The sequence below is a fragment of the Octodon degus genome, unplaced genomic scaffold (genome assembly GCF_000260255.1).
Source record: "Octodon degus isolate 3935 unplaced genomic scaffold, OctDeg1.0 scaffold00017, whole genome shotgun sequence".
Lineage (NCBI taxonomy): Eukaryota > Metazoa > Chordata > Mammalia > Rodentia > Octodontidae > Octodon > Octodon degus.
Genome location: NW_004524593.1, coordinates 16,350,268 through 16,376,341, shown reverse-complemented (window position 1 = coordinate 16,376,341; position 26,074 = coordinate 16,350,268). Strand labels below are relative to the sequence as shown.

Here is a 26,074-nt window from a genome sequence, read left to right as displayed (position 1 = left end):
CTATCCTCAGAAATCTGAATAGAGGAATCTAGAAACACGGCCCTTTCTTTAGCTATCTATCAAAAAAGTACTTTTTATGAACATCATGAAGACTCAGTAACGGGGTGGGTGAGAATAGGAAGTTTGAAAAACAATGCGCATGGACACAAGGGAAATTATCCTTCAACTACTGCCAGTCCGCTAGAAAACTCCCTCGACTGTCACAGCTGGGAGGGGGCTGTCAGGGCGGGAAACCCCAGAACACTGCTCCCCCGACCCACCTACACCACCTCGGGAAGGTTGGGTTTGGCAGGCTGCTGAGTGGGGACACGGCGGGGGCCAGAGCCCGGACACCGCTGCAACATCCTGGGTCACCAACATGCGCCCAGCGCTCGCTGGGGCTTACCTTTTGCGATCTGCTGCCACCAGCTGTTGATTTGGGGGACTCTGCCAGGTTTTCCTTGCCCACACTCTGCAGGCACAGGGCTGACTTCTGCGCGGCGAGGCGGGGGCTGGTCCTGGTGGCCAGGGTGGTCCTCCGCAGGACATAGGGGCTGGTCTTTCCGGTCGGGATGTCAGCAAAGCCTATGGGCAAAGACGCCGGCTGTCAAGGCTGCAGGTCCAATCCCGGAAGCGGTGGCCAAGTCAGAGCACTAGGCAGAATCTTAACACAAAGTAGCTCCACAAATACTTTCTTTCTGCGCCAGGGCCAGGCAGTACACTTCACCTTCCCTGAGGTCACCAGCTCGAGTGAATTACTACCACATTTTCTCTTTTTAGAAACAAAGATCCACGTGGGAAAGGGCAAAGGTGGCACTATGTACCAAGAACATTTGTTTTCTGCTTCTGCTATACAGATGACCTGGCTCGCATTATTCTAAAATCTAAAGAACAGCAGAGTTTATGGTAAAATTTAGATTGGAGGGGAAAAGAAAAAAGAGGGCAACGTGGAAAAGACAATTCCAAAAAGCCAGCCGCTAGGCAGAGGGAAGAAAGGCAGAACAATGGACTCTTCTTCAGGCAGTTTGAGGCGGTGGCGGCCTGGCCCCGAGAGCAACCAACCGCACTCGGCCTGTGTCAGCTTCTTCCAGAGAAAGGGCTGACAGTGACCACATGGAGAAAAGGTCACTGACCCCAGGGACAGTCAGGGACGGCGCATCGCACTCCCCAGAGGTGCTCAGCGCTAACCAACACGGTGGCTATTTTTAAGCCTTTACAAAGAAAAATCACCCATTGGAAAGAGACAGCTAACTTTTCATGACGGTTTTTCACAACTGTGTTTTTCCAACAATCTACATAGCAAAGGACAAGTTTTGGCCATATGAGGGGCATTTCCATTCTGCAGAGCGATCCTATGCTCGATTAATAAAAAGAGACTGAGCTCAAGGAAAAAGCCCCTGCGTGCTCAGATGTTAGCACCATATCGACTGCTGTGAAAATTTCTAACCTCTTCCTCTCAATTTCAGAACACTTTCTGGTCGAGCAGCACCACCCGTAACAGGCGGTTTTGTGGCTGAACCTGCATCACTTGGCTGCACGTGGGTGACCAGAGTTAAAAAAAAAAAAGTGTAAGGGCCGGCAAGATAGCTCAGCGGACTAAGTACCTGCTTCGGCAAGCACAGGGTCAACAGTAGGGGGTCCCCCATGCCACACCGGCCATGGCCCCGGGGCACGCTGAGCCAGTGACTGAGTCTAGGCACTGTGGGGCACGCCTGTAATCCCAGCCCTGGGGAGGCTGGAAATAGGAGAATCACTACAAGTCCGAGCTGCAGAGGGAGACCCTGTACTAAATACAAAAAAAATGAAAGAAAAAAAAGTGTTCAGTGGCACCAGCCACACGGGGAGCATTACCTGCTCTCTGGGTAACAGACAAGGGAGGAAAGAGCTCCAAGGAGTCCAGAAGAATCATCAAATTCTAAACGGGTTTCTGAGCATCATCCCTGGCCCCAACTCTTCTGTAGTGGGTCATGAGGAATTAATCCTAACCAATTTTTCATGAGCTATGATTACTAAAGGTCAGTTGGAATTGTTGCAAATAACTCCAAACTCTAAAAAATCAGCATTCCTGGTTTGTTTTTTTGTTTGTTGGTTTGTTTTTTTGCAGTACTGAGGATTGAACTCAGGACCCTGCGCTTACCAGACAAGCACTTATTCTACTATCTCCCCAGAGCCCCTGTTTTTTTTATATGTGAACTATTATATAAAATTTTTAAAAACACATGGTTTTCAGAGATTTTTGCTTTGTTCTGAGGAGCTGGGGATAAAACCCAGGGGCCTCCCCCACCACACTGGGGACACGCCCTACCACCAAGCTGCTCCCCAGCCTGGGGTCCTGGTTTTAAACTTTGCATACCTTTCTTTACAACTTCGGGAAGTCCTTCTGGCTCAAACTCATCTTCATCCCCAGCAAGAAGGAGGCCACCACCTGAGACCGCTTTCCGACTTCTTTTAGGAAAGGTCTCGGGAGTAGAAGGTGTCAGCCCTCCTGCACTGTCCCAAATCCCGCTGGCCCTCTGTCGCTTGCCCGAACCTTTACTTTGGCCAGATGACGACTTCCTTTCACCGCCTGAGGGGCCCGGAGATGGCCCTGGTGTGGCTGAGCCTGGCAGAGGAGACCCGCTCAGCCCACGCTTCTGCTGCTGCGAACTCAGGCCAGCGAGCTGTGTCTCTAACATCTCCTTCGCTTTCTCTAACTTCTCGTGGCTGATGAGCAGGGAGCAGTACTTATCCAGGTACTCATCGGCCTCCTTGGCTTTGTCTTCAAGAGTTTCCTTCAGCTCTCTGATTTCAGTCATTAGCTCATCCACACTGGCACCCACAGCAGCACCTGTCCCAAAGAGAGTGACGCATCACGTGCAATCTGGTCTGCTCTGCCCTCTGCATTTTGCAGAGGGGTTAGGGACAAGTAGGTATTTGGGTTCTTACAGTTCAAAAGACTCTCGCTTAAGGATGCATCGTATCCAGGTACAGATTCCAGCAGACTGCATACTCTTACTGGAATACTAAATAAAATCCACCCATATCGCTAGCTACATCCTTTCTCGATCAACCTGTTCAACTTCCTTTAGGAAGTAGTTCTACAACATAAAATGGGTTAAGTCCTTGTAGCTTCTTTTCTCCCATCCATTCTTTCTACAATAAGTGAATGAAAAACGTAAATTAGGAAGACCGTGAAATCTGCTGTATGGCTGTGGGACAGGACAGAGGTCCAGGGACAAGGGAGGTCCACGAGGGCCCTCAAGCCCCTGGAGGCACTGGAGTCCTAGTGGACAGGAGATTGGGGGGTGCAATATAAAGATTTTGCTATGTTCTGCCACAAGTGGTTTAAAATCCACTGGAAACCCCAATCTACTCCAAGTACTCCCCAAGCAGACAGAGCTGCCTTACTGAGCTATGCCACAGGGCAGCCACTCATGCTGTCACCTGCCAGGGGAGCGTGTCCCTCTGGGAGTGTAAGAGGGACAGTGACAAGGAAAGGTGTCTGTTAGTTTGCTTAGTTTCTTACAGACCCCAAAATTTACTTCCCCGCTCCTTCCTTAGGTGACCCCTGAGGCAAGGCCAGGACTGGTCAGAACCAGCTACTCCCAAGTTAGCGATGTCAACTCAGATGCCAATCTGCCTTTCACGAAAAGACTTCAATGGACACGACTGTGAAAAACTCTTCCTATAGGCTCACAGGCAAAAGGTCGCACCTGCCAGGCGTGTAGCACTCAGGAGGCTGAGGCAGGAGGGCTGCTGCGAGCTTAAGGCCAGCATGGGCTACATAGTAAGACTGTATCTCAAAACAAACCGAAGAAAAAAAGGTAACACAGATGTTTTTTTGGCAAGTTCTGAAGAAGATAAAGCAACTCAACTTCAAAAATCATACAACGACCCCAAGCCTCACATTCATACACTGAGAAATGAATAGTTGCTGAAAACAGACTCACAGCAGACTCTAAAAGCAGTTTCCCTGAACGCACACCCAAGCGTGCTCGCACACCCGGAAGGCAGTCTGAGGCAGAGGGCGCGACCGCTGCCAACACCAACCTGGTTTTTGCTTCTGGGCCGCTTCCAGCTGAGACAGCTCTTTCTGCAACAGTTTCTTCTCCTCCTCTAGCTGCTTGCAGGACTTGAGCAACAACTTTATTTTCCCATGAGCACGTTCATTTTCCTTCTTCAGCTGATCTACGTATTTCAGGTGGTCTGCCTATAAAACCAAGTCATTCCACTTCAAACCCTGAATCTCCTTTTATAAGGCAGAAGGAAAAGCAACTATGAAAGTAAGAACCACATATTGTAAATTTCGCACCTCAAGATGCAGACCCTGGCCACCACAGCCAGCTTCCCGTGTCTCCCGGGCACACCCATGGCACTGCCACCCGTCCTTAGCATCACAAGCATCTGTCGTGGCCCCAAGATCACACCCCATGGCTTGCAGGCCCATGACAGCATTAAACGGCAGCAAGCACTGCAAGTCTGAGCACGACACAAGCCTGGGGCTATTTCAGTTCCAGAGCTGAAAACAGTGCGTCCCTCTCAGGTCTTACAAAAGCTACCCAGGGGCGCACACCACAATGAGTCTGTGACGGGGACACTCACCCTGCTGCTCTTTGCTTCTGCCAAGAGCGTGTCTAATTCTTCAGTGAGCCTGCGTTTCTCTCCACTCAGTTCCTCTTTCAGCTCTGTTGCTTTCTGCACCATAGCTTGCATCTCTCCCTGTAGCTCAGCCTCCTTTGCAGTCATGGTGCTCACCTGTAATTTCAAATCCATTAGCAGATCTGCGGCGCTCACACGACCCACTCCGATCCCACCTTTCCTGGCACTGACTTGGCCTCCAGTAATGAAACAGACTGTGGCAAACCCACCCTTGACCAGCATTCTCAAAACCTCAACAAAGACTGAAGGAAGGACAGCAATAAGAATAATCAATAACAAGGACAGGTAATATCACTAAGTCATAAACTCCCTCAAAACGGTACTAATTTAAATTGAACCCTAGAGAACAATTAATGAGGCAGTGCTTTAAGCGTTTCTGAGTTCCTGGGTCTCAAGCCCTGGAGCAGGGCCACCCTTAGTGCAACCCACAGAAGGTTCTGTTGCTCACATTTGCCCCTAAGAGTTGAAGTCACCTGTAAGGTTTATCTCCTCGCCTCTCTGTTCACTGCCATTTCTTGGAAGGTGTACAAAAACCTGAAATTCTTGGAAATTGCAGAGTTAGGGTGAATTGTACTTTCTGGATATTCGTGTTTTTATTACTGGTTCAGTAAAGATTTAATAAAAAGGAAACATGTTCCCAGATCAGCCAGCGAACACTTGGGACTGAGCAAACCTCTAGGTGGCAGATCTGCCCTGCAGGCATCAACAAACAGAAGCACTGAGTATAGAAAGACACAGCATTAAAGAAGGGGCTGCAGGCGCGAGGCCCCTAGACACACCCCAGGAACCACGCGTGCCGCTTGTCACACGGCATCAGCATCTTTTAATTTCTCTAGAAGCTGAGAAGGAGGGAGGCAGGGAATCCCGACCGATGGTCCTGAGAGGTGTCATTATAGTCACTAACAGTGGTTCCCAACTGGGTCCAGGAAGGCCACCTTACAATAGGGGAGCTGGAAGAGTTAGGAGCCATTCAGGGCACCACGCTTCCCCTATCTGGAAGTATCACAGTAAAAACCTGACCCAACTCTGGAAAACACCCCCTGTGAGTGTGCCAGAGCCCTCCCCACTACCAGAGATGCAACAGTGGCACAAGCCTAACCTTCCAGAGTTGGGTCAAACCGGGCCGTCCTTTTTGGAAAAACGTTAATTCACAAAGCACTCCCCTCCACATGCAGGACTACATACTTAAATGTAAATAGGTAAAAGGCCACTTACTTTTTCAACCAAGGACATTTTCTCCATTTTTGTCAACGTGAGCTCACTCTCTAGCTCCTTGCCAGACTTCTGCAACGCTTCGAAAGCCTCCTGCAAGGTGGCGTTCTTGGACTGCAGTTCTTGGACCTTCTGCTCCAATTCCCCTGCCAAAGTTCCCAGGTCCGCTTTCTGCTTCTGCCAGAGCTGCCGCTCCCCCTCCGCCTGGGACAGTTTGGAGGTGAGCTGCTCCTGGTCTTGAAGCTGACCCTTCAGCCGACTGAGCTCCTCCTCCTTCTGCTCTAGCTTCTGCTTGCCATCTTCTGCTTCCTGCAGGAGGCCATTCACTGAAGATTGCAAAACAATGTAATTAAGTTTGGCTTCCTCCAGGTCCCGGAGCAACTGAGCCTTCTCCAGTTCAAGAGACTCCACCCGACTGCTCAGACTCTGCTCCTTGGTCCTGCAGGCCTCCTGGTCCTCGTGCAAGGCTGTCATTTTCTCATTCAGTGATTTTAACTGTGCCTGAAGCGCATCCACTGCCATCTCAGACTCCTCTTGTAGCTGGACTTTCTGGCGCTCCTTTTCTTGCAACAGGTTTTCCAAGGAAGAGTTTACTGTTTCTAACTCTGCCACACGTGCTTGCTCCCCTTGCAGTCCTTTGGTCAGATTTTCTTTTTCCGACTTTGTATTAACAAGATCAGCTTCCAAGTCCCTCAGGGTTCCGGCCAGCCCTTGGATTTCTTCTCTCAGGGTCTCCACCTCGGCTCCAGACTTCTCAGCCTCACGAGCCGCCTGCTCTTGGTTTCTCCGGGTCAGCTCCAGCTCCTTTTCCAGACTCTCAACCCGACCTCTCAGCAAATCCACGTCGCCCTGGCTTTCCTTCAGCTGTTCCAGGACACGGAGCTGCCTCTTGCGATCTGCTCCCACGCGGGTCCTGAGCCTCCCGATGCTGTCCCGTAGCCGAGGCACTTCATCCCCCGGGGCACCCAGGTTCAGTTCCGTGGCCTCCTCCAGGTCACCTTGGTCCTCACCCAAGGCTGCCACCTCCTCCCGCAGCCCTCTCAGTTCTGCCTGGATCGCCTCTACCGCGCTTTCAGAGTCCTCCTGCAACTGTACTCTCGCTCGTTCCTTTTCCTCTACCAGGCTTCTAAGGGAAGAGAGCTGCGCCTCCAATTCTGACACCTGGCCCCGTGTCTCCTGCAGCTGCTGGGTCAGATCGCCCTTTTCCGACCTGACTGTGGCGAGGTCTGCTTGGGACCCTCTCAGGCTTTCACTCATCTCCTCCACCTGCATTCTCAGGGTCTCCACCTCGGCTTTGGCACTCTCGGCATCCAGGATCACCAGCTCTTGGTTCTCCTCGGACACCTGCAGCTCCCGCTGGAGACCCTCCACCTTGTCCCGCAGCTCATCGCTCTCGCGCAGGCTCCCCCTCAGCTTCTCCAGCACGTCCCGCTGCTTCTGCTCATCGGCCTCAATGCGCACGCGCAGCTTCTCCATGCCCTTCCGCAGCTGACATACCTCCTCCTGGGTGGAGCCCAGCCGTGCAGCAAACTCGTCTCTCTCCAACCGCACCACCTCCAGCGCCCTGGACTCAGTCAGCCTTTCCTGTTCCGACTCACTTAGTTTGACCTGCAGGCTTTCGGCCTCGTTGCTCAGCGATGCCTTCTCCTCCTCCAGTTGTCTGAGTTGGCTTTCAAGGTCCCGTGCTGCGGAGGACAGTGCCTGGCGGTCCCCTTCCAACCTCTGCAGCTGTTCCTGCAGGTCACCTTTGTCTGCTGACAGCTCACTCACCTGCGAGGACAGCGTCTGAAGGACAGCTGCTTTGTCCCTGACCTCAGCCTCCAGCGCCTGGACTTTGTCCTGCATGGCCTCAGCCAACTGCGCCAGCGTGTCATTTTCTTTGGTCACTGTGTCCAAGTCCCCGTGAAGCCGGTTTCTCTCTCTTGTGGCGACAGAGAGTTCTTCTTCAAGGCGGGCCATAACTTTCTTATTATTTTCATTATCTTTTTCCAAACACAGCTTCTCGGTGTGAGCCACCTCTAGGTTGGCTTCCAGGGCGGCAGTCCGATGTTCCATTCTAGCGTTCTCAGCCTTGACCCTGTTGAGCTCATTTTCCACCTGGAGAAACTGCTCCTTCCAGCTGTCACCAACCTGCGCCACATTCTCCTCAGGAACTTCCTGTGAGGACTCATCAGTGCCCATTTCTAAATTAGAACTAGGGGCTTGAGAAGTTTCTACTGACAAGCAGAATTCCTGGCTGGTATGCGAGAAGGAGTCCAGCTTTTCACGCAAGTCATGTTTTTCTTTCTGGAGTTCCTCAACTATTTTTTCCAAATGTGAGCACAGTTCTATCTTAGTCTTTAGTTGTAGTTCCTGAAAATCAAGTTTTGAGTCTAAGTCTTTTCTTTCATTTAGCAAACTTTCAACTTTTCTTTCCTGATCTTCTATGGCGTGACGTAATCTCAAGTTCTCACTCGCTGTCTCTTGGACCTGCAGCTGGAGATGCTGGATGGAGAGCTGGGTCTCCACCAACTCCACGGGAGCGAAAGCGTGAGGGCCGCTCAAGGACACCTCCGGAGAGCGCTCAGCACAGCCCTGGCTGTCGTCTCTGGCTACTATCTCCTCGCTGGTTTCTGGGGGCGTTTCCCCAGCTCCTGGTGTGACCAGTGGGGTCTTGGTGGTGTCCCCAGTCTCTACCCTGAGGTCCTGCTGCACGACCCCTTCACAAATCTGGTAATTGTCTTGTTTTGGTGTTTTTTCAGTAACTTCTGGTTCTTTGAAGTCACAGCTATCATTTTGGTCCTGAATAGCCTGCAATCACAACATAGAACAGGAATGAATGTTATTTTTCAAGAACTAAGGGCCTAATTTATTACTGCACATCCTCCCCACAACTGCCTTCCTTCTCTCAGTCCCAGCTGTGACTCAGCACAGGGCAACACTAGGTAAGCCCTGCCTGTGTTAAAGCCCTGGACAAGGTATACATCAGGAAGAATCATCCCCCTCATTCTTGGCGCAACTAAATTTTAACACATTGAAATTTCACCTTTTCCTCCTTGCTAGGAATGGCCTACGCACTTTAAATATTAGAGGTCTTTTTGATTATCAAATACAGGACTAACAAATTCTGTGTGAAACATCCAGCTGTCGTCCTCAGTATCTATGATATTCTTCATAAGAGAAGGGCATGAAGGTTCATGAGCAGACACCCAGCCCCAGGGCTTCACCCGTCTGCCCAGCGCCTACTCGGCACAGCCCTGGACACCTGCACGCAGGCTTCACGTTTCCCTCTCACCTGAACAATGGGAGCTGCCACTGTGGCCGCTCCTCTCCCCACCCCGACTGCCTTCCCCACCTCACAGAGGCAGACAGTGCAACGCGGACACTGCAAGCCGTTATCAAGAGTGGGCCAATTGGAAGGACAGAGCTGAAAGTGATGCTACAAGAACACATTCGAGAAAGAAAGAAATGCCTGTTTAAGTGACTGGTAGTGAGGAACGCATCTGCACCACAGCCGATTGTTAGGGAAAATTAAGTAACATGTAAAGTCACTTAGTGACTATTTAGTTCTGTGACGCTAAAGCTTTAACATCAAAAATGTCTGAAAGGGGCCTGAGGTTAAAAATCTGTCACACTACCACTCTGAAAACCTTAATTTCCAAGTGTATCTCATCAACCCACAGTGCAAGCCCACGCACTGTATAAAGACCTGTGGACACTGTGATGGCCTGTGCTCCAGAATTAAGGAATGTTCCATATAGCAGTGTTTAAATCTAATCACTACAAAGATGTATTTCTCAGAGTCCCCTTGTGTTTCTACAGTTCTGGTTGGTTTTGAAAAAAAATCTGTATTTATCTCCTTGAACCCTAAAAACATTCTAGCTAAGATTTTAGGTTGACGACAATGCAACAAACATCTACGAAGGGACAGCTGGCCACCCAGACTGACAAGCAGCACACCAACCCGGGTCCTCACCTCTTCTAGGTCAGCTCCAAGCAGCGACCGAGAGCTCAGCTCCAGGCCCTGCAGCTGCAGCCTTGCCACCTCCAGCTCAAGCGACAGGTGCTCCGTCTGCTGCTTCTCTGCCGCCAGCCTCGACTCCATCTCCAGAGTCACGCTCGTGAGCTTCTGCTGCCACTCCTCGTTCTGGGACAAGTACTGCTTCCTAAGGCGGTCCAGCTCTGTCCTTTCACAGCTTAACAGCTGCTCCAGCTCTTGAATTTCCTTATCTTTCATCACCGCTTGGCTCTCCATTTTCTCCTCCAGATTCTTGAGCGACTGCAAGTACCCCTGGCAGAGGGTCTCGAGTTCTTCAACACTCTTCTTCGGGGTGGCTGGGGCTGCTTTTGTGGACAGAGGCACCTCCTCCAGGCTGGAGTTTGCTAAAACACTGTCCCCTAAATTATTCAAAAGAGACGTGTCTCCAGTCTGTTCTAAAACATCTTGATAAAAAGAGGCCTCTCCTAAACTCGCCACACTCGGGCTGCCGGACACACAAGAGAAGGACTGTGACAGAACAGCTCCCTCCGGCTGCATCTCCTTTGCCAAGTCGCCCTGCAGGCTTCTGAGATTGACTGACAAGGCTGAATTTTCAGCCTTCAGCCCGTCAACGTAGGACTGTAGCTCCAACATCTTGGCGTTCATCAGACAGTGCTGATCGTGTAGTATCTTGTGCTCCCCTCGTAAGGAGGAGAATTTCTCCTGTAGCTCGGCAAAGTGCGCTTGAACCTCTTTGCCGGACAAGGACAACTGCTCATAAGAACTGCTATCATCCAGAGCATTCAAGGACACAGGTGCCTGCTCACTTTGCTGCCCAGCAAATTCGCTGGCCAGCATTTCTCCCCCAGACTCGCTTTGGGGAAGGCCGTTTTCATCCTTCAGCATTCTCATTTCACTCACAAGCTTCTCTACCTCTCCTGCTATTCTAGTAGCCGCAGTGACACACTCTGACCTGGAGCTGTTCAGCTCCGACACCAGCTGCAGCTTCTCCACCTGCAGTGACTCACACACCTTCTCCAGCTCGCCCAGCTTGCTCAAGGCCGCCTGGAGGGAACACTGCACGTGTGTACTGTCGTCCTGCCTTGGGGACAGCTCCCAAAGCGCTGAGCTGTGCTTCCCTTCTGCGTCCACTTCGCAGCCCGTAAGGTCCCTCATTTCCTGTGACAAACACTCTTGCACATCTCCAGCTCCTAAGGCTCCTCTACGTGTCTGTAACTCCTGCTTCAGGCGGTCTTTCTCCTTCTCGCTTTCCTGAAGTTTTAATTCCATATTTCTCACCAAGGCTTCTAGTTGGACCAGCTGTGCACTGTGGTGGTTTGGGGCGATGTCTCCGGCTCCAAGATCCATCTGAAGCTGGACAGTACACATATTTATCTCAACGTCTCTTTCTTTCACAGAGTCTCTAACTGGTTCCAACTCGACCTGCTGACCCTCACGTCCAGTCTTTAACTTCAGTTGTTCATTCTCTTGTAACAGGTCATTAACTTCCTTTTGCATCTTATTTTGTTCTTCCTTTAAAGTCATGATTTCTTGCTTTAAGCCATCAGCCTCACTCTTGGAACTGCTGTGGAGGTCCCTAATCTCAGATTCCAGAGCTTGCCGCGCTACCCCAAACTCTAGTAGGAGCTTCTCTTTCTGTTCTTCCGCCAAAGCTAATTTCCCTACGACCTCCTGCTGCTGTCTTGCAAATGTTTCCTTTAGCTGCTCCAGTTCATTTTTCCTACTTTCACAAGTACCGGTGCATTCGTGTAGCAAACATTCTAACCTCAAGGCCTTTTCCTGGGCTGCTTGGTATTTCTCACTGAGATCCTCAAATGCACTTCCGGTCTCCTCACACCTCTGTAGTAAAATAAGCCTTTCTTGCTTGTATTGATCAGACAGCTGTGAAATGCTCTGCTCCCGCTCCTCTATACAGTTTGAAAATTCCACATTTTTTTGGAGTAAGCTCTTTTTCTCTTGGTTTAAGATTTCATTCGTCTCTTTGAGAGTCCCGTTCTCTCTGGCAAGCTCTTCCATTTCTTTTTTACTTAGAGAAATAATGGAACTCATCTCCTTTTTCTCCGAACTCAGGGTTTCAGACAAAAGCTGTTGCTCCTTTAGAGAGGCCTCGAGGAGCTGGTTGCTCCTTTTCAATTCGTGGATCTCTGCTTGCTCAGCTTCTAATCTTGCCTTCCAGAGTTCCAACTCTTTTTCCTTGTGCTCAAGGGTAACCAAAGTCTCTGCAACGACGTTTTGGTGAATGGAAGTGTCCTCCTGTAACTTGCAAATGCGCTGACTTGTCTCGGCCACGAAGCTTTCATGCATCTGCTCTGCTTTAATGAGATTTTCTTCTATGTCCCCTTTGATGTGCACCAGCTCTTCACACTGCTTCTGCAGCTCGGAGTTCATCTGCTTCTGAGACTCTAAGGAAAACTGGAGCAAGACAACTCTATTTTGTAGGACGGCTGAACTTTCTGGACTTGGGTCTACGTCTAAAAGACACTGGCTCCTTTCTAACACACTTGTTCTTGTTCCTTGTTCTCCCACTGCACTTCCAAAGGAGGGATTCAGTGCAGACTGCTGCTCAAAAGCCGGACTGCCGCACTGCGGGCCCTTGTGTGGCAGAGAAGCGTCTCTGGATTTCAGCAGGTCTCTGAGGTTCTCACACTCAGCCTGCAAGTCTTGGTAGTGCTGGCCCTTGTCCACGAGCTCACTGGACAGCGCCTGCAGCTTCCGCTCCAGGTCTCCAACCTGCTCCGTAAGCTGAGAGGTCTTGAGGCTCAGATTCTCCACTTCCTTCTTGTGCTTCTGCTCCGAGAGTTCGGCCTGCTGCTGCAGCTCTCCACAGGCCTGCCTCTGCGTCTCGACCTCCCTCGTCTTGCTGTCAACCATGTTGCGCAGGTTCCTCATCTCCACACTGAGGTTGTCCCTTTCCATCTCCAGGGTCCTGACCCTCTCATTATACTCCTGGCTTTTTATCTGTTGCGTCTTGAGGCATGTTTCTAAGTGATTGACTTTATTCTGCAAGCTTTCCTTGTCCGATTCCATCTGATGGAGAAGTTTCTCGCTCTCACTTTTCCAATGGGAAAACTGAGTCTTCTCCTCATTCAATGCCTCATATTCTTTCTTTGTGGACTCCAAGGCACTCAGTAAAGCTTGGGACTCTTTCTCTACCTTACTTAACTTCTCGTTCAGTTGCTCGATGTGATGTTCCCTCTTCTTCAAAAGATCTTGGGAACAATCTCGCTGCTTTTCCAGATCAGCCAAGGTGAGTTTCAGTTTCTCTAAAGTCAAGGAGTTTTCTTGCTGGTTTATTTTTTCTTGAAGCTCTCTTAATATGGTTTCCTGAGAGGTGTTCTTAGCTATTTAAAAAAGACCAAGAAAATCTGTCAATGCCTTTAATAAATATGTATTCTCCCAGACACCTAAGCTCTAGCACTAGGGGACAGCACAGTGGTAGAGCACTCACCTGGCATGCAGGAGGCCTTGGGTTCAAATCTCCAGCTTTTACTGGTTTGTGTCTAGGTGTCCACCCAAGGCTTCAAGTAGTCACTGGGGCGGACTCTAGAGTTCGTGATGAACTCATGATCGAATGCTGGGATTACAGTGTGAGTACTACACCCGCCCCGGGCAGACAGCCTGGATGCAGTGTGAGGAAGGGAGAGAGGCTTGCCTCTGCCTCCACCGCCTCTACCACGGCTCCTCCCTTTTTGCTCTCGCTGGTTTGCTGTCTTCCGCAGCATGCACGGCTGCACCCTGCCATGTGCCACTCTGCCCTGGAGCCAGCCGAGTATAGACTAAAATCTCCACAAACTGCGAGCTAAATAAACCTTTTTTTCCTTCATTTTGTGTGTTGGGTATTTTGTCCCAGCAATGACAGGGAAGTAACTGAGCCAGAATGGCACTACACCAATACCGTTACATACTCTAAATGCTAAAAAGTCTAAACAAACTAATATATCTGTACTTTTTTTTCCATTTATTCAGAGAGAAAACAGAAGAATACTAAAATGAAAATATCCCAGTTGACTGTGAGGCAATTTTGATGGCCATGAAAAATAAAGAGCTACTCTACCATCAGCCACCACTCCATGATGCAGTACATCAGTAACTCTCCCGGCCCGTACGAGAGTCCATTGAGGGATGATTTCTCCCTCCCAGTACGGGTGGTGAGGGAACTGGAATCATTGGGAACTTCTACAACTACCCTACTTTCTACCCAGTGACTGGCCTTTATGCACAGCCCTTTCTGGCTGGGAATAACCATGGTGTCTCACTGAACAGTGAAAATAAGGCTTCAGATTCACACTCACCAGTTACTCTAGCACACGGGCAAGACAGAGAGCTGGCAGCCTCAGGGGTAGGTAAGAGAGGCAGCATGGATCTCAGGTTCACTACTAAACAGAAAGCCACATGCGTTTCTGACCCCTGATCTTAAACCAAACCCTGAGAGGTGACAGCTTTAGGGTGGTCCCCAAGCACTTCTGTCCCCCTGGCTTGGGAGGACCTCAAGCAATGGCGCTGATGCCCAGCACTGAGAAGCAGCCCAGCCACCATCAGCCCACCACTTGCCCTCAGGACGAGCGTTTCTACCTGCTGCTATTGAAAATGGAAAGAAAGCTCCCTTGGGGAGGTTTAGTCCCAGCTGCTTGGGAGGCTGAGGCAGAAGGATAGTTTCAGCCCAGGACGTTGAGACCAACCTGGGTGAAATGAGGAGATGCCATCTCAGGAAACACGAAAATTGGGGCTGGGGAGATAGCTCAGTAGAATAAGTGCTTGCCTGGCAAGCGCAAGGGCCTGAGTTTAATCCCTAGTACCACTAACAAAAAGAAAAAAGAAAAACAAAAGAAACACAAAAATTAAAATTAAAATATCTGTGTGGAAGTATAATGCACATTCAAAGGCTAGAGTCAAAAGAAATTCCTACACCAGGTAACAAAAAACATGATGGAAGACTAAGAGAAAAAGAAATGGGAAGCAGATGTGGATTTGCCTCGTGTGTACCGCCTAACTCCTTGGCTTGAAAGTTAAGAAATGAAATCACTCGGCCTAGCAAGTTGTCAAAACACAGAGGACAGGGCTGGCGAGACAGCTCAGCGGACTAAGCGCCTGCTTAGGCAAGGGCAGGGACCAGGGTTTGATCCTGGTCCTGCAATGCTGCGCCAGCCCTGCACCCGGGTGTGCTGAGCTGGCAACCAACTCCAGCTATGGTGGTGCACCCCTGTAATCCCAGCTCTGGGAGGCTTGAAAACAGGAGGATCATTACGAGTCCGAGCTGGGTAGTGAGGCCCTGCCCAAAATACAAAAAACTAAAAGAAAACACAGTGGGTATGAAGGGCTTAAAAACCATCCACCGAGGACCCGGGTTTGGCACTCTGAGAGGGGCAGTGCTAAGCAGAGGCTGAGCAGATGTCTGTCAGCAACCCACTGGAGGCCCCAGAGCAGCATTGAGGTGAGAGGCAGTTTTTTGTGGGACATATTACTTTTCTGGTTTCAAAGTGATTTTAAAAACCAGGTACTTTGGAATTCGCACTGCCCCAGATTTTAAAAGTCCTATCACAATAGGACTACAAAGCGGAAGACAAAATTTTTCCCACCTGTCTGCAGACATCTTTGGGGGTAATATAAGGAAGAACTCGAGATTTTGCTACAGCAGCAAGGCCACTCCCTCCTTCACGGCCACAGCAGACCTGGACAAGTGAGTCCCCTCACCTTTCATTTCTTCCGCGAAGTTCTGACTCTGACTCAAACACGCCCGGACCTTCCGGAGCTCCTCCTCCAGGTGGCCGACTTCTCTGGCCCTTTGTTCAGACTGGCTCCGAAGGAAGCAGTTCTCCTTCTCCATTTCCTACAACCCAAATGTGTTGGTTATCATCACAACTGACGCTGCAGCATCTGACCTCTGTGCCTGGCAGACATGCCTGGGTATCTCACGTAGAATCCCAAGTCCCCTTTCACTTTCTCGTGTGACTCGAATGCCATGAATAAAAAAGCAAAAGAAACACAAAACCCACGTCAGACAAAATCCTTCGTCCTTCAAGATAACTGTCTCTGTGACATGTCTGGTTATACGCATGCTTCTGACAGAGTTAGCTCAAAAGGACAAACCTAGTTACAAAACCCTTAGGATAAAAGCTCTGCTTTCTGCTGGGCGTGCCAGCACACACCGGCTATCCCAACACTGCAGGGGCTGAGGCAAGAGGACCACTGCAAGTTCAAGGCCAGCCTGGGGTACATAAGAAGGAGTTCAAGACCAGTTTGAACTAAATGACGAAATCTGGGTTCGAAAAACCAAAACCAAAGCACTCCAAGTTCTTAGCATACCTGACTGATCAAATATATCTCTGCAAAGAGCAGATGTGCTAATAAATAAAAATATTCATATGAGAAATTTCCACTTTTATTTGCAAAATCATCTGAAAGTTCATTGTTACAAAAATGTCTTCATGGGAAAAATTACCTTCCATAAGTTTTCATCAAGAAAATCTGCAGTGGTCACCATACTGAAATGCACTTTACAAAGAATACAAATATAAATAAGACAGAATCTCTGGCCTCAGGACAAGCACCCTCCAGAGAAAGAAAAGATACGAAACCCATCACTTAGTACACACCAGGCTCTCGACGCTGAAGAGACAAGGAGTGTACTCCGACAGAGCAAAGGCTGGTGCATAGAACGATAATTAATTCTGATGGCGGAGTCTAAGCTTCCACAAGGAAAATGAGTTCCTGGGGTGCTCAGTGATGTAAGTATCCAGACATCAAAGTACGATAAAATGGGAGAGATGAATTTACGCAATCCCATCCCATTATCTCAGGAGACCTCTAACCGCCAGGCCAAGTGATATTTACACGACAAATAAAAACACAGCTGCTCCTTAAGCATAGATACGACTCACATGAAACACACAACACATACGCTCCTCGTTCGCTAAATCTTTCGTGATCATCACAGCTGATCAGCATTTCAAAGCACAGGTACAGCACGCTCAGCACGCAGGGCACCAGCGCAGATCATCACAAACCCACAACACCCAGAGTCCCCATCATTAAGGGAAAGAAAAAATCTCAAGGCTACTTTTTTTAAAACTGCCATTTCAGCAAAACAAAAACTTTCACTCTGAGAAGCAGGGACGTAGTTTTGAACCTTACAGCAACAGTGAAGGCCTGTCCTCCAAGCCCGACCGCACCATTCGGAAGCAGATGGCCTGGCGCTGTTGCGCTGGAAGGCTTCCCACAAGCCCGCACCTGGTTCCACGGCAGACGGGGAGCAGGGCTGCCGAGCGAAGCGCACGAACATGGGGATGCTGGCGAGGAGAGGGCCTGGGGACTTGCTGGCCGCCACTCTGCACACAGACGCACGCCCACCTCATCAACACAATGACAGAACCTATTGTCCGTGTGCTTCTCCTGTCCTGCGGCCCCGACCTGCCTTCCTCCCCCTGCCAGACTGACACGGGTAGAAATCAGGTGTCAATCAGCTCGAGGGAAGAGGCCAATGGCCTCACCAGTCGTGGACTTCAGTGAGCATCGTCAGGCTACTGAAGATGTCATCTGTAGTTTGTCCCGTGGACACAGAATAGTCACCCATCCCATAAGATCACAGGTATGGAAGACAGAACAGAACACCTCAAAACACTGCAGCCAGAGTAAACCAATGTTGCTGTAGGTGTTTTTTCCCCAAATTTGACAAGACCACAGTCAGTGCTGAACGAGGCCAAGGTGGAAGAGGAGCCAGAATGTAACTCCCTGGGTTGACTTACACTTTTTATCTTACAACTTGCAAAATATTCTCACGCTACACTAGGTGTCATGACGCGCACCTGTCCTCCCAGCACTCAGGAGGGCGGGGCAGGAGGACTGAAGTGAGTTTGAGACCAGCCTGGGATACTTAGCTCAAGGCAGTCCGAACTGCATCGCGAGACCGTATCTCAAAAAGCCAGGAAAAAAAAGAATCTCACTTGAAACAATCCATCCAAATGACATCTCCCTCTGGGAGCTGGACAGGAAAGTTGGGGAGAAGTCGTATGCAAATCTGAGTGCCTTCCAATGGGAAGAAGAAGAAATGGACAGAGGGTACCAGGAAGGCAGGAGGATAGATATTTACACATCTGCTGTTCTCTCTGCATCTCGCTCCGTAAGTGGAAACAATTACATGAACAGTAAGCTGGGTGGAAAGATCAGTGCGTCTCTCTCAGTTCTGGCACAAGTTTCGTAAATATTTGTGTCCAACAAAGAACCGTTTAGTCAATCCTGGTACCCAGCAGGCTTATATGGCTACAGCCAGCCCAAGAATTTTAGGGGCCAGAACTTAGAAAAATGAACATCTGAAAATGGGTGTACATGCCGCATCTAGCAGCAGTTAGTTCTCCACGAGGCCACAGCCACGTGAGGCTTGACTGGGTAGCTCACTGACAACACCAAGTCAACCACACAAGATGTATCCTCCTGGGCATGCCATCCACCCTCGTATGATCTGCAAAACTAGGCACAGCCCTGGAAAAACACAGCAACAGCCACTTGAACAGGAAGCCAGCGAGAGCGCTCAGCACGCAGCTCCGCCCAGACTGACCTCAGTGGAGGGGCAGCAAGGGAAGCACCACTGCCAGGGCCAGACTAAACACACGCCAGCTAGATCCAGCCGCCTCTCAGACCAGCCACAAGCGCAGTTCAGTGTGTCCCCTGCCGGCATGAGGGCGACACGCATGGCAAAGCAATGGATGCAAAAGCTGTACTTCTCCCTTCTTCTGCGTCACTGCTGCCTGCCTGGCTCCCCGGGTGGCCCACTTCCATCCAGACCCCTATGCTCGAAACATCCCCAAGGGAGTGTCCTGTTTCACCTGTCAAATAGTGGCATTTGACTAGCCCTCCCCAATGTGGCGCACATACACTGGTGTTGGATACTGCTAAACAGCTTGTCCACACCCTCCGTTCACCTGGAGACTAAAGCCTAACTCTGCCTTTGCCTGGGCCACTAACACACACGCTCCAGCCCTGGGAGCAGCCTACTCATTTACTAAACACAGACAAGGAAAATTTCTGGGCAACTGTCATACTACTATTTGAGCATCCAAACCCTACAAGCCTGCTGGACGTGTTTGCACTTGACTTATAATTACATGGGGAGATGCCCAGAGTGGGACTACCATGGAAGAGGCCAACTTTTACGAATGAAAACTCCTGCACACACTGTCTGTCCTCTGCTCAGGACCTTCTGCCTGGAGGTGGCAGAAAACATTACTCATGTCAAAAGTTCACAACTGTGGAGGAAACCAATGCCATAAACAGGCAGGCTGGCACAAGATGCTGAGCACCAGGCCACCCACTTGACACACAGTGTGGAATTTGATCATGGATTCGGCTTCACTGAGTGACAATACTATCCGTCGGTGTAGGTGGATTCAGGAAGGGTAAGTCCTGTCTCAGGGTCATGTGGCAGGCAGGTGGAAGGACAGCAACGCATTGCTGCATCTCTCCATCTAGTGCCGAAGCTGATGTGCTCCCATGCGCCCCGGAAGCAGCTCTGCAGCCGACAGGCCGGACCCTCAGGGATGAGCACATCTGGGAGACACGCAGGCAACATCCAGTCCACGGTGACGACCGGGCCCCGCGTGCATGCACCTCTGAAGGTGCGGGACTCTTAACCAATGACCGCTCTGGCAAGATGCCTCCAGCAGGCGGCCAGCGGCCACCTGGGAGAGCAGCTGGTGGGAGGGAAGCCCTCGGAGGGAAGTGCTCCGTGCCAGTCTGCCTCCCCCCAGCCAAGCGGCAAATACTGGTTCTGCCACAGCAAATGCTTCCACCTGACAACAGGTGGCTGAAACCAGAGTGTGCTGGTTTCCCCCTTGGGTCCCACGAGTCCAAGCCCCTGGCCCAGCCCTTCCCTTCCCCACCCCTCCAGCAGGGTGCCCTCTGCAGAGCCCAGCGTGCCCTGCACTATGACAGGCGCCAGATTGAACTACTGTCCGCCTCCTACAAGTCCTAGAGACTAAAAGCAGCAAGAGCTTCCTCACACAGCCAGATACAGTCACTTTAACCTTTACTGACTAGGAAGTAGCCGCTGAACATTAAAAGAATAAGCAGGAGGCTGGCGAGATAGCTCAGCAATCTAAGCACCTGCCTGGCAAGCTCAAGGATCTAGGTTCAATCCTCGGTACCGCAAGTCATGCCAGCCCCAAAATCAGGCATGGTGGTGCACACCTGTAATCCCAGCGCTGGGGAGGCTGAGACAGGATGATCACTATAAGTCCAAACTGCATAGTAAGATCCTGCACCAAATAAATAAATTTTTGAAAAAAAGAAGAAACATACTTCCTTCTGCATTCTCTTGGCCCCAGACAGACAGCCACTCTCCCCTTTCCAAGGGGGATCGACCAGCACCAGACAACATCACCAGCTGGCCTGGGCTGGACAAACACAAGGTTTCGAGAATAAGCGAGCACACACACAGAGGCGAGCATGCTCATACAGGATACAGGTTAAGGTTATGCTCACTTCTGCAGCCGGAGGAACACAACTCACAATCACTTGATTTTATATAATAATTTCAAATCTAGAAATCCATCATCTGCCATGACTTCTGTTTAAACCTATAACTTGCTACATGTTTTTAATATTGAACAGCTCAAAAGCCAACCCTTAGAAAAGCTCCCCCCCTTTTGAGACAGGGTCTCATCATGTAGTTCAGGCTGGCCTTGAACTCACTATGCAGTCCAGGGTGGCCTCAAACTTGCAGCGATCCTCACGCCTCAGCTTCCCAAGTGCTGGCATTCCAGGCACGTAGCACCATGCCTGGCTACAAAAGCAATTCAAATGCTATCTCATTTCAATAATTATGCGATTTAGGAAATCTCTTTTTCTTCCGTCCTCTCACCTCCCAGATGCTCTAGGATGATGTTTAAAGCTTTGAGTGCTCGAGTCTTAATACAAGTCATATTGTCCTATGACTGCTACAGCATGCGACTAATTACATCAGAGTGCAAAGTGAAAACACGAGCACATAGTCTGTGTCACAAGTTATATGACAGAACACTTTGGATTAGTTCTGGCAGATGAAGAAGAAAATTTTATACAATCAGGATAAAATGCTGACAAACCATACAGAAATGGTCTGGGTCCTGCACAGCTGGGAGGCCGCCCCATGCCCCACCCCTCGCCCCCCGGCCCCGCCCGGTGGGGGGGCCGCCCCCGCCCCTCGCCCCACCCCCACACACCTGGCTGGCCCTCCTCAGTGCCTCTTCCTCCACCTGCCGCTCCTTAGAAGCCTGTTCCATTCTGCTGAACTTTTGCTTAAATTCTTCCAAATTTTTTTCTAACTGTTGCTTCACTGATGTCATCTATAAGGCAAGATGAAAACATTTCATGTTTATGTTCTTTATAAATAAACACTTATTCTTAAATCATAGCAAGCTCAAGCAATGTCAGAATGGAGACCACTTCGGCTAAGACCCAATATTTGGCTCCTCTCACTCTCTAAATTAGAACCCAGATGTGAGCCTGGGCCTCACGGGGCGACAGTACAGAAGGAGGAGGCTGGTTTGGGGCATAAGCCACTAGGAGACAAGGGACGAGTCAAGGTAAGAATGAACCTAGCAAATGCTGTCACCTTAAAGCAGCAGATCTGGGGTCCTTATGGGGCGCACACGGACAATGAACTAAACAGACACAAGCTTCTGAGACTGAAAGAAAGATTGATTCTAGTGACAGTGTCAAAAAATAACACCCACGCTGGATACCAGCTGTGGAGAAAAATGAAGCAAGCTAAAGCAAACAGGAAGTGCTTACTTGAGGTTAGGGACACATGCAGGAACAGGGACCTCCAGACCCTCGAGGTGGCAAAGCACTGAGTCCTTGGTTCTGTCATACAAAGCGCCCAAGTTGGCATGAGCTTGGTGGAACCAGGAAAAAGCAAAGAGGACACGCATGAGACAGAGCAGGGACAGTAGCGAGGAGGGCCGGATGCAACCTGAGACAGACTGGAAGCGACTGCACGAGAGACATGTGATTCACAGGACAAAAAGGCAGGAGGCTGGCACAGTACCCGCGGCGAGAGGGCTCGGCCTGCAGGCTCCAGTGTACACTGACTTCAAAGGCCTGCAGACGCCACCAAGTACAAAAGCAGACACAGAAGTTGGGCTGGTGCTTAGCAGGGAGATGGGAACACACGGAGGGATTGTGGGGTCACGGAGGAGACGTGGCCCCTGCCATAGGTGACACTTCCAGAGAACGTGCCTTATGCTTGTGCTTTATTGAGCTGTACATTTGCGCTACACAAATTCTACGTTTTAACACAGAAAGGTTTAAACAGACTCTGTGCACAGAAAGGTTTAAACAGACTCTGTGCTTGACATGAGGATATATATGCTTCTCCGCACACAAACGGGTGATGATCAAAGACAGGCAGAGTGGCCAGCGTCAGTGGCCTGCTCAGAAGGACGGGAGAAAGAGGAACTAAAGACGGAACTGGACCAGTGCGAAGGACAGAACTGCTATCTAAGGGATGAAGGAGACCGGGGAGGCACGGCTTTGAGAAGCTGCAGGAATTCTGAGATGACCACGTGACGAGGAAGACAGTGGGGGCCTGGCCTGCAGCTCAGGACAGACCCCCGGGCAGGACGCAAACGGTACGTGGGCATCACAGAGATGACACAGAAAGCCCTAACTCCAGGTGGCAAGACTGCTTTTGGATTGAGCTTAACTAGGTAAGAGAGAAGGCCAGGAGAGACCCTGCAGGGGTGGCGTCCACAGGCACCTACTCGGTCCAGCTCGGCCTCCGGGCCCCGAAGCGCATTTCTGGCCTGCTGCAGCTCCTGGGTAAGCCTGGCTTTCGCCTGTGCACTCTCCTGCTCCAGCATCTGGAAGGCCCTCTGCTGCCGGGAGAGCTCCTGGAACAGAGGCCGATGGATGTCACCCAGGGTGGAGACAGGGACCGACACCAGTACCCAGCAGGCAGTGCCACATCCAACGGACACAAGACTGGGCACCAGGCTGCAACCAGCCGAGCTGGGCTCTAGTCAGAGGTCTCTGGCATCCCGGTCTACCCAGGGGCGACAGGGCCCATTGCTGCCTCGTTCCTAGGTTCATCTCAGCCCCTTCATGGTCCAGGGTCACAGCCGGATGCCAAAGTCCCTCCCAGCCAGGGCACTCAGAATGGGGTATAAACGAGCAGGCTCTACCTGCCTCTCCTGAGACAGTGGGAAGTAAACGTCACCACCCAACTTGGTTCACCACGTAGGGACTCCCCATTCACCCGGCCTCCCTAGTGGGGACTAGACTTTGATGGGACACACAGGCTTAGGACTATGCATCCTGCTGCCGCCGCCCTGACACTGCCCCCACTTCCCCAGGGACAGCCAGCTTGAATACCAATCCCTCCATCAGGTTAAAAGCTGAAGGCAGCTCCCCTCCCACAGCAGCAGGCAGGCTTTCCCATCTCACAGTGCAGGGCCTGGGGACCCGCCCCTCACGCCCCGTTCAGCACCTCCTGAAGCTCTTTCTCCTTCTCCTTGACCCTCTGCTCCAGGGAACATCTGGCGCTCTCCGCGTTTTGCCGCTGGCAAATCAAATCCTCTGTCAGCTTCTTCAGCTTCTGTTCCAGCACTGAACACTAACAGCAGAGAAAAATGCAACACACTAGGCAAAAAATTATTCCAGGGAAGAGGCACATGGTCTGTTTTAGAAAAATCTTAGTTCAGGATCTGCCGTACAGTCACCAGTGCCCCCATCTTTTTGTTCCAGAAAACACTGCGTTTGAAACTGCCTGCCAGACAAAAAAAACCCACGCTATTTATTTCAGAACAAATAAAATTCACCTTTGGTGAAACATTCACAAGGATATGCAGCCTTAGCTCATTAGATTAAGTCCTTCGCAGTCTGCGGTGGAGACCGAGGCAGAAGACGTCTGCCCTTCCCATCGCTGCTACACAGAGGTCAGAAAACCTAGTAACCTAGGGCTCGATATAATCAGAGGGTGCCTGGTCCTCGCCCACAGTTCTTCCACACACAATGGGCTCAGAGGAAATTTCCGGTGATGTACTGCTTCCTTTCCATGGACTCCCTCTGTACTTTCTATTTCCAGAGGTGCCAACTCCCCATGACACCAGAGGTGACAAAAAGAATGAGCCTCTGCCTTCTTACACAGCCAGTTACCCATTTCTAAGAATGTGGAGTACTTGGAAACATAGGAAGCTCTTTGAAAATTAGATTGGAACAAATTGGCCTTAATTCTTCAAGTGGCAAAACCCACTCTTCTGTGCTCGCTACCCCGTGGGCCCAAATCCTTACACTGCCCTCACAGGCAGCCCCGCAAACCCCTTCATGCTGGTGAGTCACAGGCAACAGGCCCAGACTCGGCGGATCCCACCTCTCTTCACAGCCTGACTTAAAATGACTAGGAATACTAGAAATTGAACTGAACATTCAGGGGCCAGGGAGATGGCTCAGTAGAATAAGCGCTTCCCTGGCAAGCGCAAGGGCCTGAGTTCGATCCCTGGTTCCAGGGGGGGAAAAAAAAATGAACTGAGCATTCAGAGTGGAAAATAATACAAAACACTACAGGATACTTTACTGGAAAAAAAAAAAAAAATCAGACACTATCAATTAACCAAAGACAGAAAGCATCAAGGTGGTCAATAGTGACTGAATGGTTCTTGAATGGCACCTATTAAAAACACTTCTGTTATTATCCTTGTTGTCCTGGAGATTTTAAATGTCCAAGAAAAAGTACTGTAGAGACTATAAGAGTAAGAAAACATGAATTCAACAGGTATCTGCTAAGTGACTATTCTGTGCTGTGTACTGTTCTAGGTTCTGAGGATACACAGCAGTAAAGAACATATCAAAAGTCATGGCCAAAATAATGGTCCAAAATCAGGACGACTGAGAAATCTCAGGGAAAAAAAATACAAATTTTTAAAAAGCTCCTGCAGCTGAGTAGATGAGTGGGGCCTTGGCGCCCCCTACAGGCACTCCCTAAAACTGCAGCGCACTACACTCACCCATCTTGAGATCAGCAGTCCTGGCCCTTTCTAAGCACACACAAAATTTTTTTTTATTTTTATTTTAATGACATCTGGGGGCCTGCCCCTTAGCTCAGTTCTTTAAGTGGCTGCTTCAACAAAGCAGTCAGGTTCAGGCTGCTGTGGTTCGATCCCCACAACTCAAGCCAGCCAAACCTGCCCTGAAGGCATTCAGAGAAAAAAAAAATCCTAATTTTAATGACATTCTGGCAGCCATGATGCACGACCCACATAAAAGGAACCAACGGCTAAGTGCCCGAGCACGCGCCACAGTCTACAGCAAGTGCCAGAGCCCAAGTCTGTCTGTGAGGTGCGCTCCTGGACGCCCATCTAACTTGCCAGGTCTGAGTTTCCACCTGTGAAATGCGCGACTTCCGGGCCTGCAGCCAGCCCAACACTCTTCCTACACGGACTCAAGCCTCCCCTGAGGAGTGGTACCCACCTGGGAGAGGCCTGTACTACCGCGGCCTGCGCCCACCCCAAGCCCGCATCCCTCCAGCTCCTCGCTCTAACACAGAGGGCTGGTGGCGCTGGCCTGGACGGCACCAGCACAGCGTGGCTTAACTTCAGCAAAGCCCTGGACAACCTCATACCACGGACGAGAACGCGATGGGGAAAGGTGAAGTGAGTTTCCAGGTAAGCAGATTTGCAGCTGATAAGACAAAACCTAGAAAGGAAAAGAAATCCTTTCTGGACTGAACCAATGAGCCTGGAGCAACCACTAACAGGAAGCCAGGGCTGTGCGGTCAGTCCTGTCCTAGGCACAGTTCTGAATTCACAAGCAGGTTAGAAAAAAACATCAAGTATGTTAGCCGGAACAAAGACTTGGTGATCTGATCGCACCAAGACCGTAAGATGAGACATGAAAGGGTAACTGTCACTCACACCCAGGAAGGGCTGGCTGGCCAGAAATGCATTCAACTGAGAGTCAGCTGATATGCAGGCATCTGTGTTGGATCCTTGGGTGGACCAATGAAACTCGAGCACATGTCCTAACCCTCTGCAAACTCTGTTGCAAGTACTATGTGACCATACTGGAGCAGTGTCAGGTGCTGCAACTGACCACCCGCATTCTCTACCACCTCTGGGGATGTAAAAGCCACCTGTTGCTGCCAGGGGTGCAGCTGGGAGGGACCTCACCGCCCTTAGCCCTCAGGCAGCTTCCCGTTTCTGCGGCATCAATGCCACCTACTACACCCTGACAAAGATCATCATTCACATTTATTTTATAAGCTTCAGAACAAAATACTCAAAGAAGGCTGGGGGAGGG

General features: G+C 50.3%; 1 protein-coding gene across 1 annotated transcript in view; it reads right to left on the bottom strand.

Annotated features, from left to right (window-relative positions):
• Cenpf (centromere protein F) overlaps positions 1-26,074 on the bottom strand; it is a 44,058-nt gene that overhangs the window by 4,313 nt on the left and 13,671 nt on the right. Inside the window, exons 6-15 of the mRNA XM_012513726.2 lie at positions 23,268-23,393; positions 22,543-22,671; positions 21,001-21,123; positions 15,500-15,635; positions 9,785-13,149; positions 5,833-8,619; positions 4,561-4,713; positions 4,009-4,168; positions 2,333-2,806; positions 386-564 (exon numbers count right to left, since the gene is read on the bottom strand). Coding sequence (XP_012369180.1) covers positions 386-564; positions 2,333-2,806; positions 4,009-4,168; positions 4,561-4,713; positions 5,833-8,619; positions 9,785-13,149; positions 15,500-15,635; positions 21,001-21,123; positions 22,543-22,671; positions 23,268-23,393 — 7,632 coding nt within the window. The remainder of the gene's footprint in view (positions 1-385; positions 565-2,332; positions 2,807-4,008; positions 4,169-4,560; positions 4,714-5,832; positions 8,620-9,784; positions 13,150-15,499; positions 15,636-21,000; positions 21,124-22,542; positions 22,672-23,267; positions 23,394-26,074) is intronic.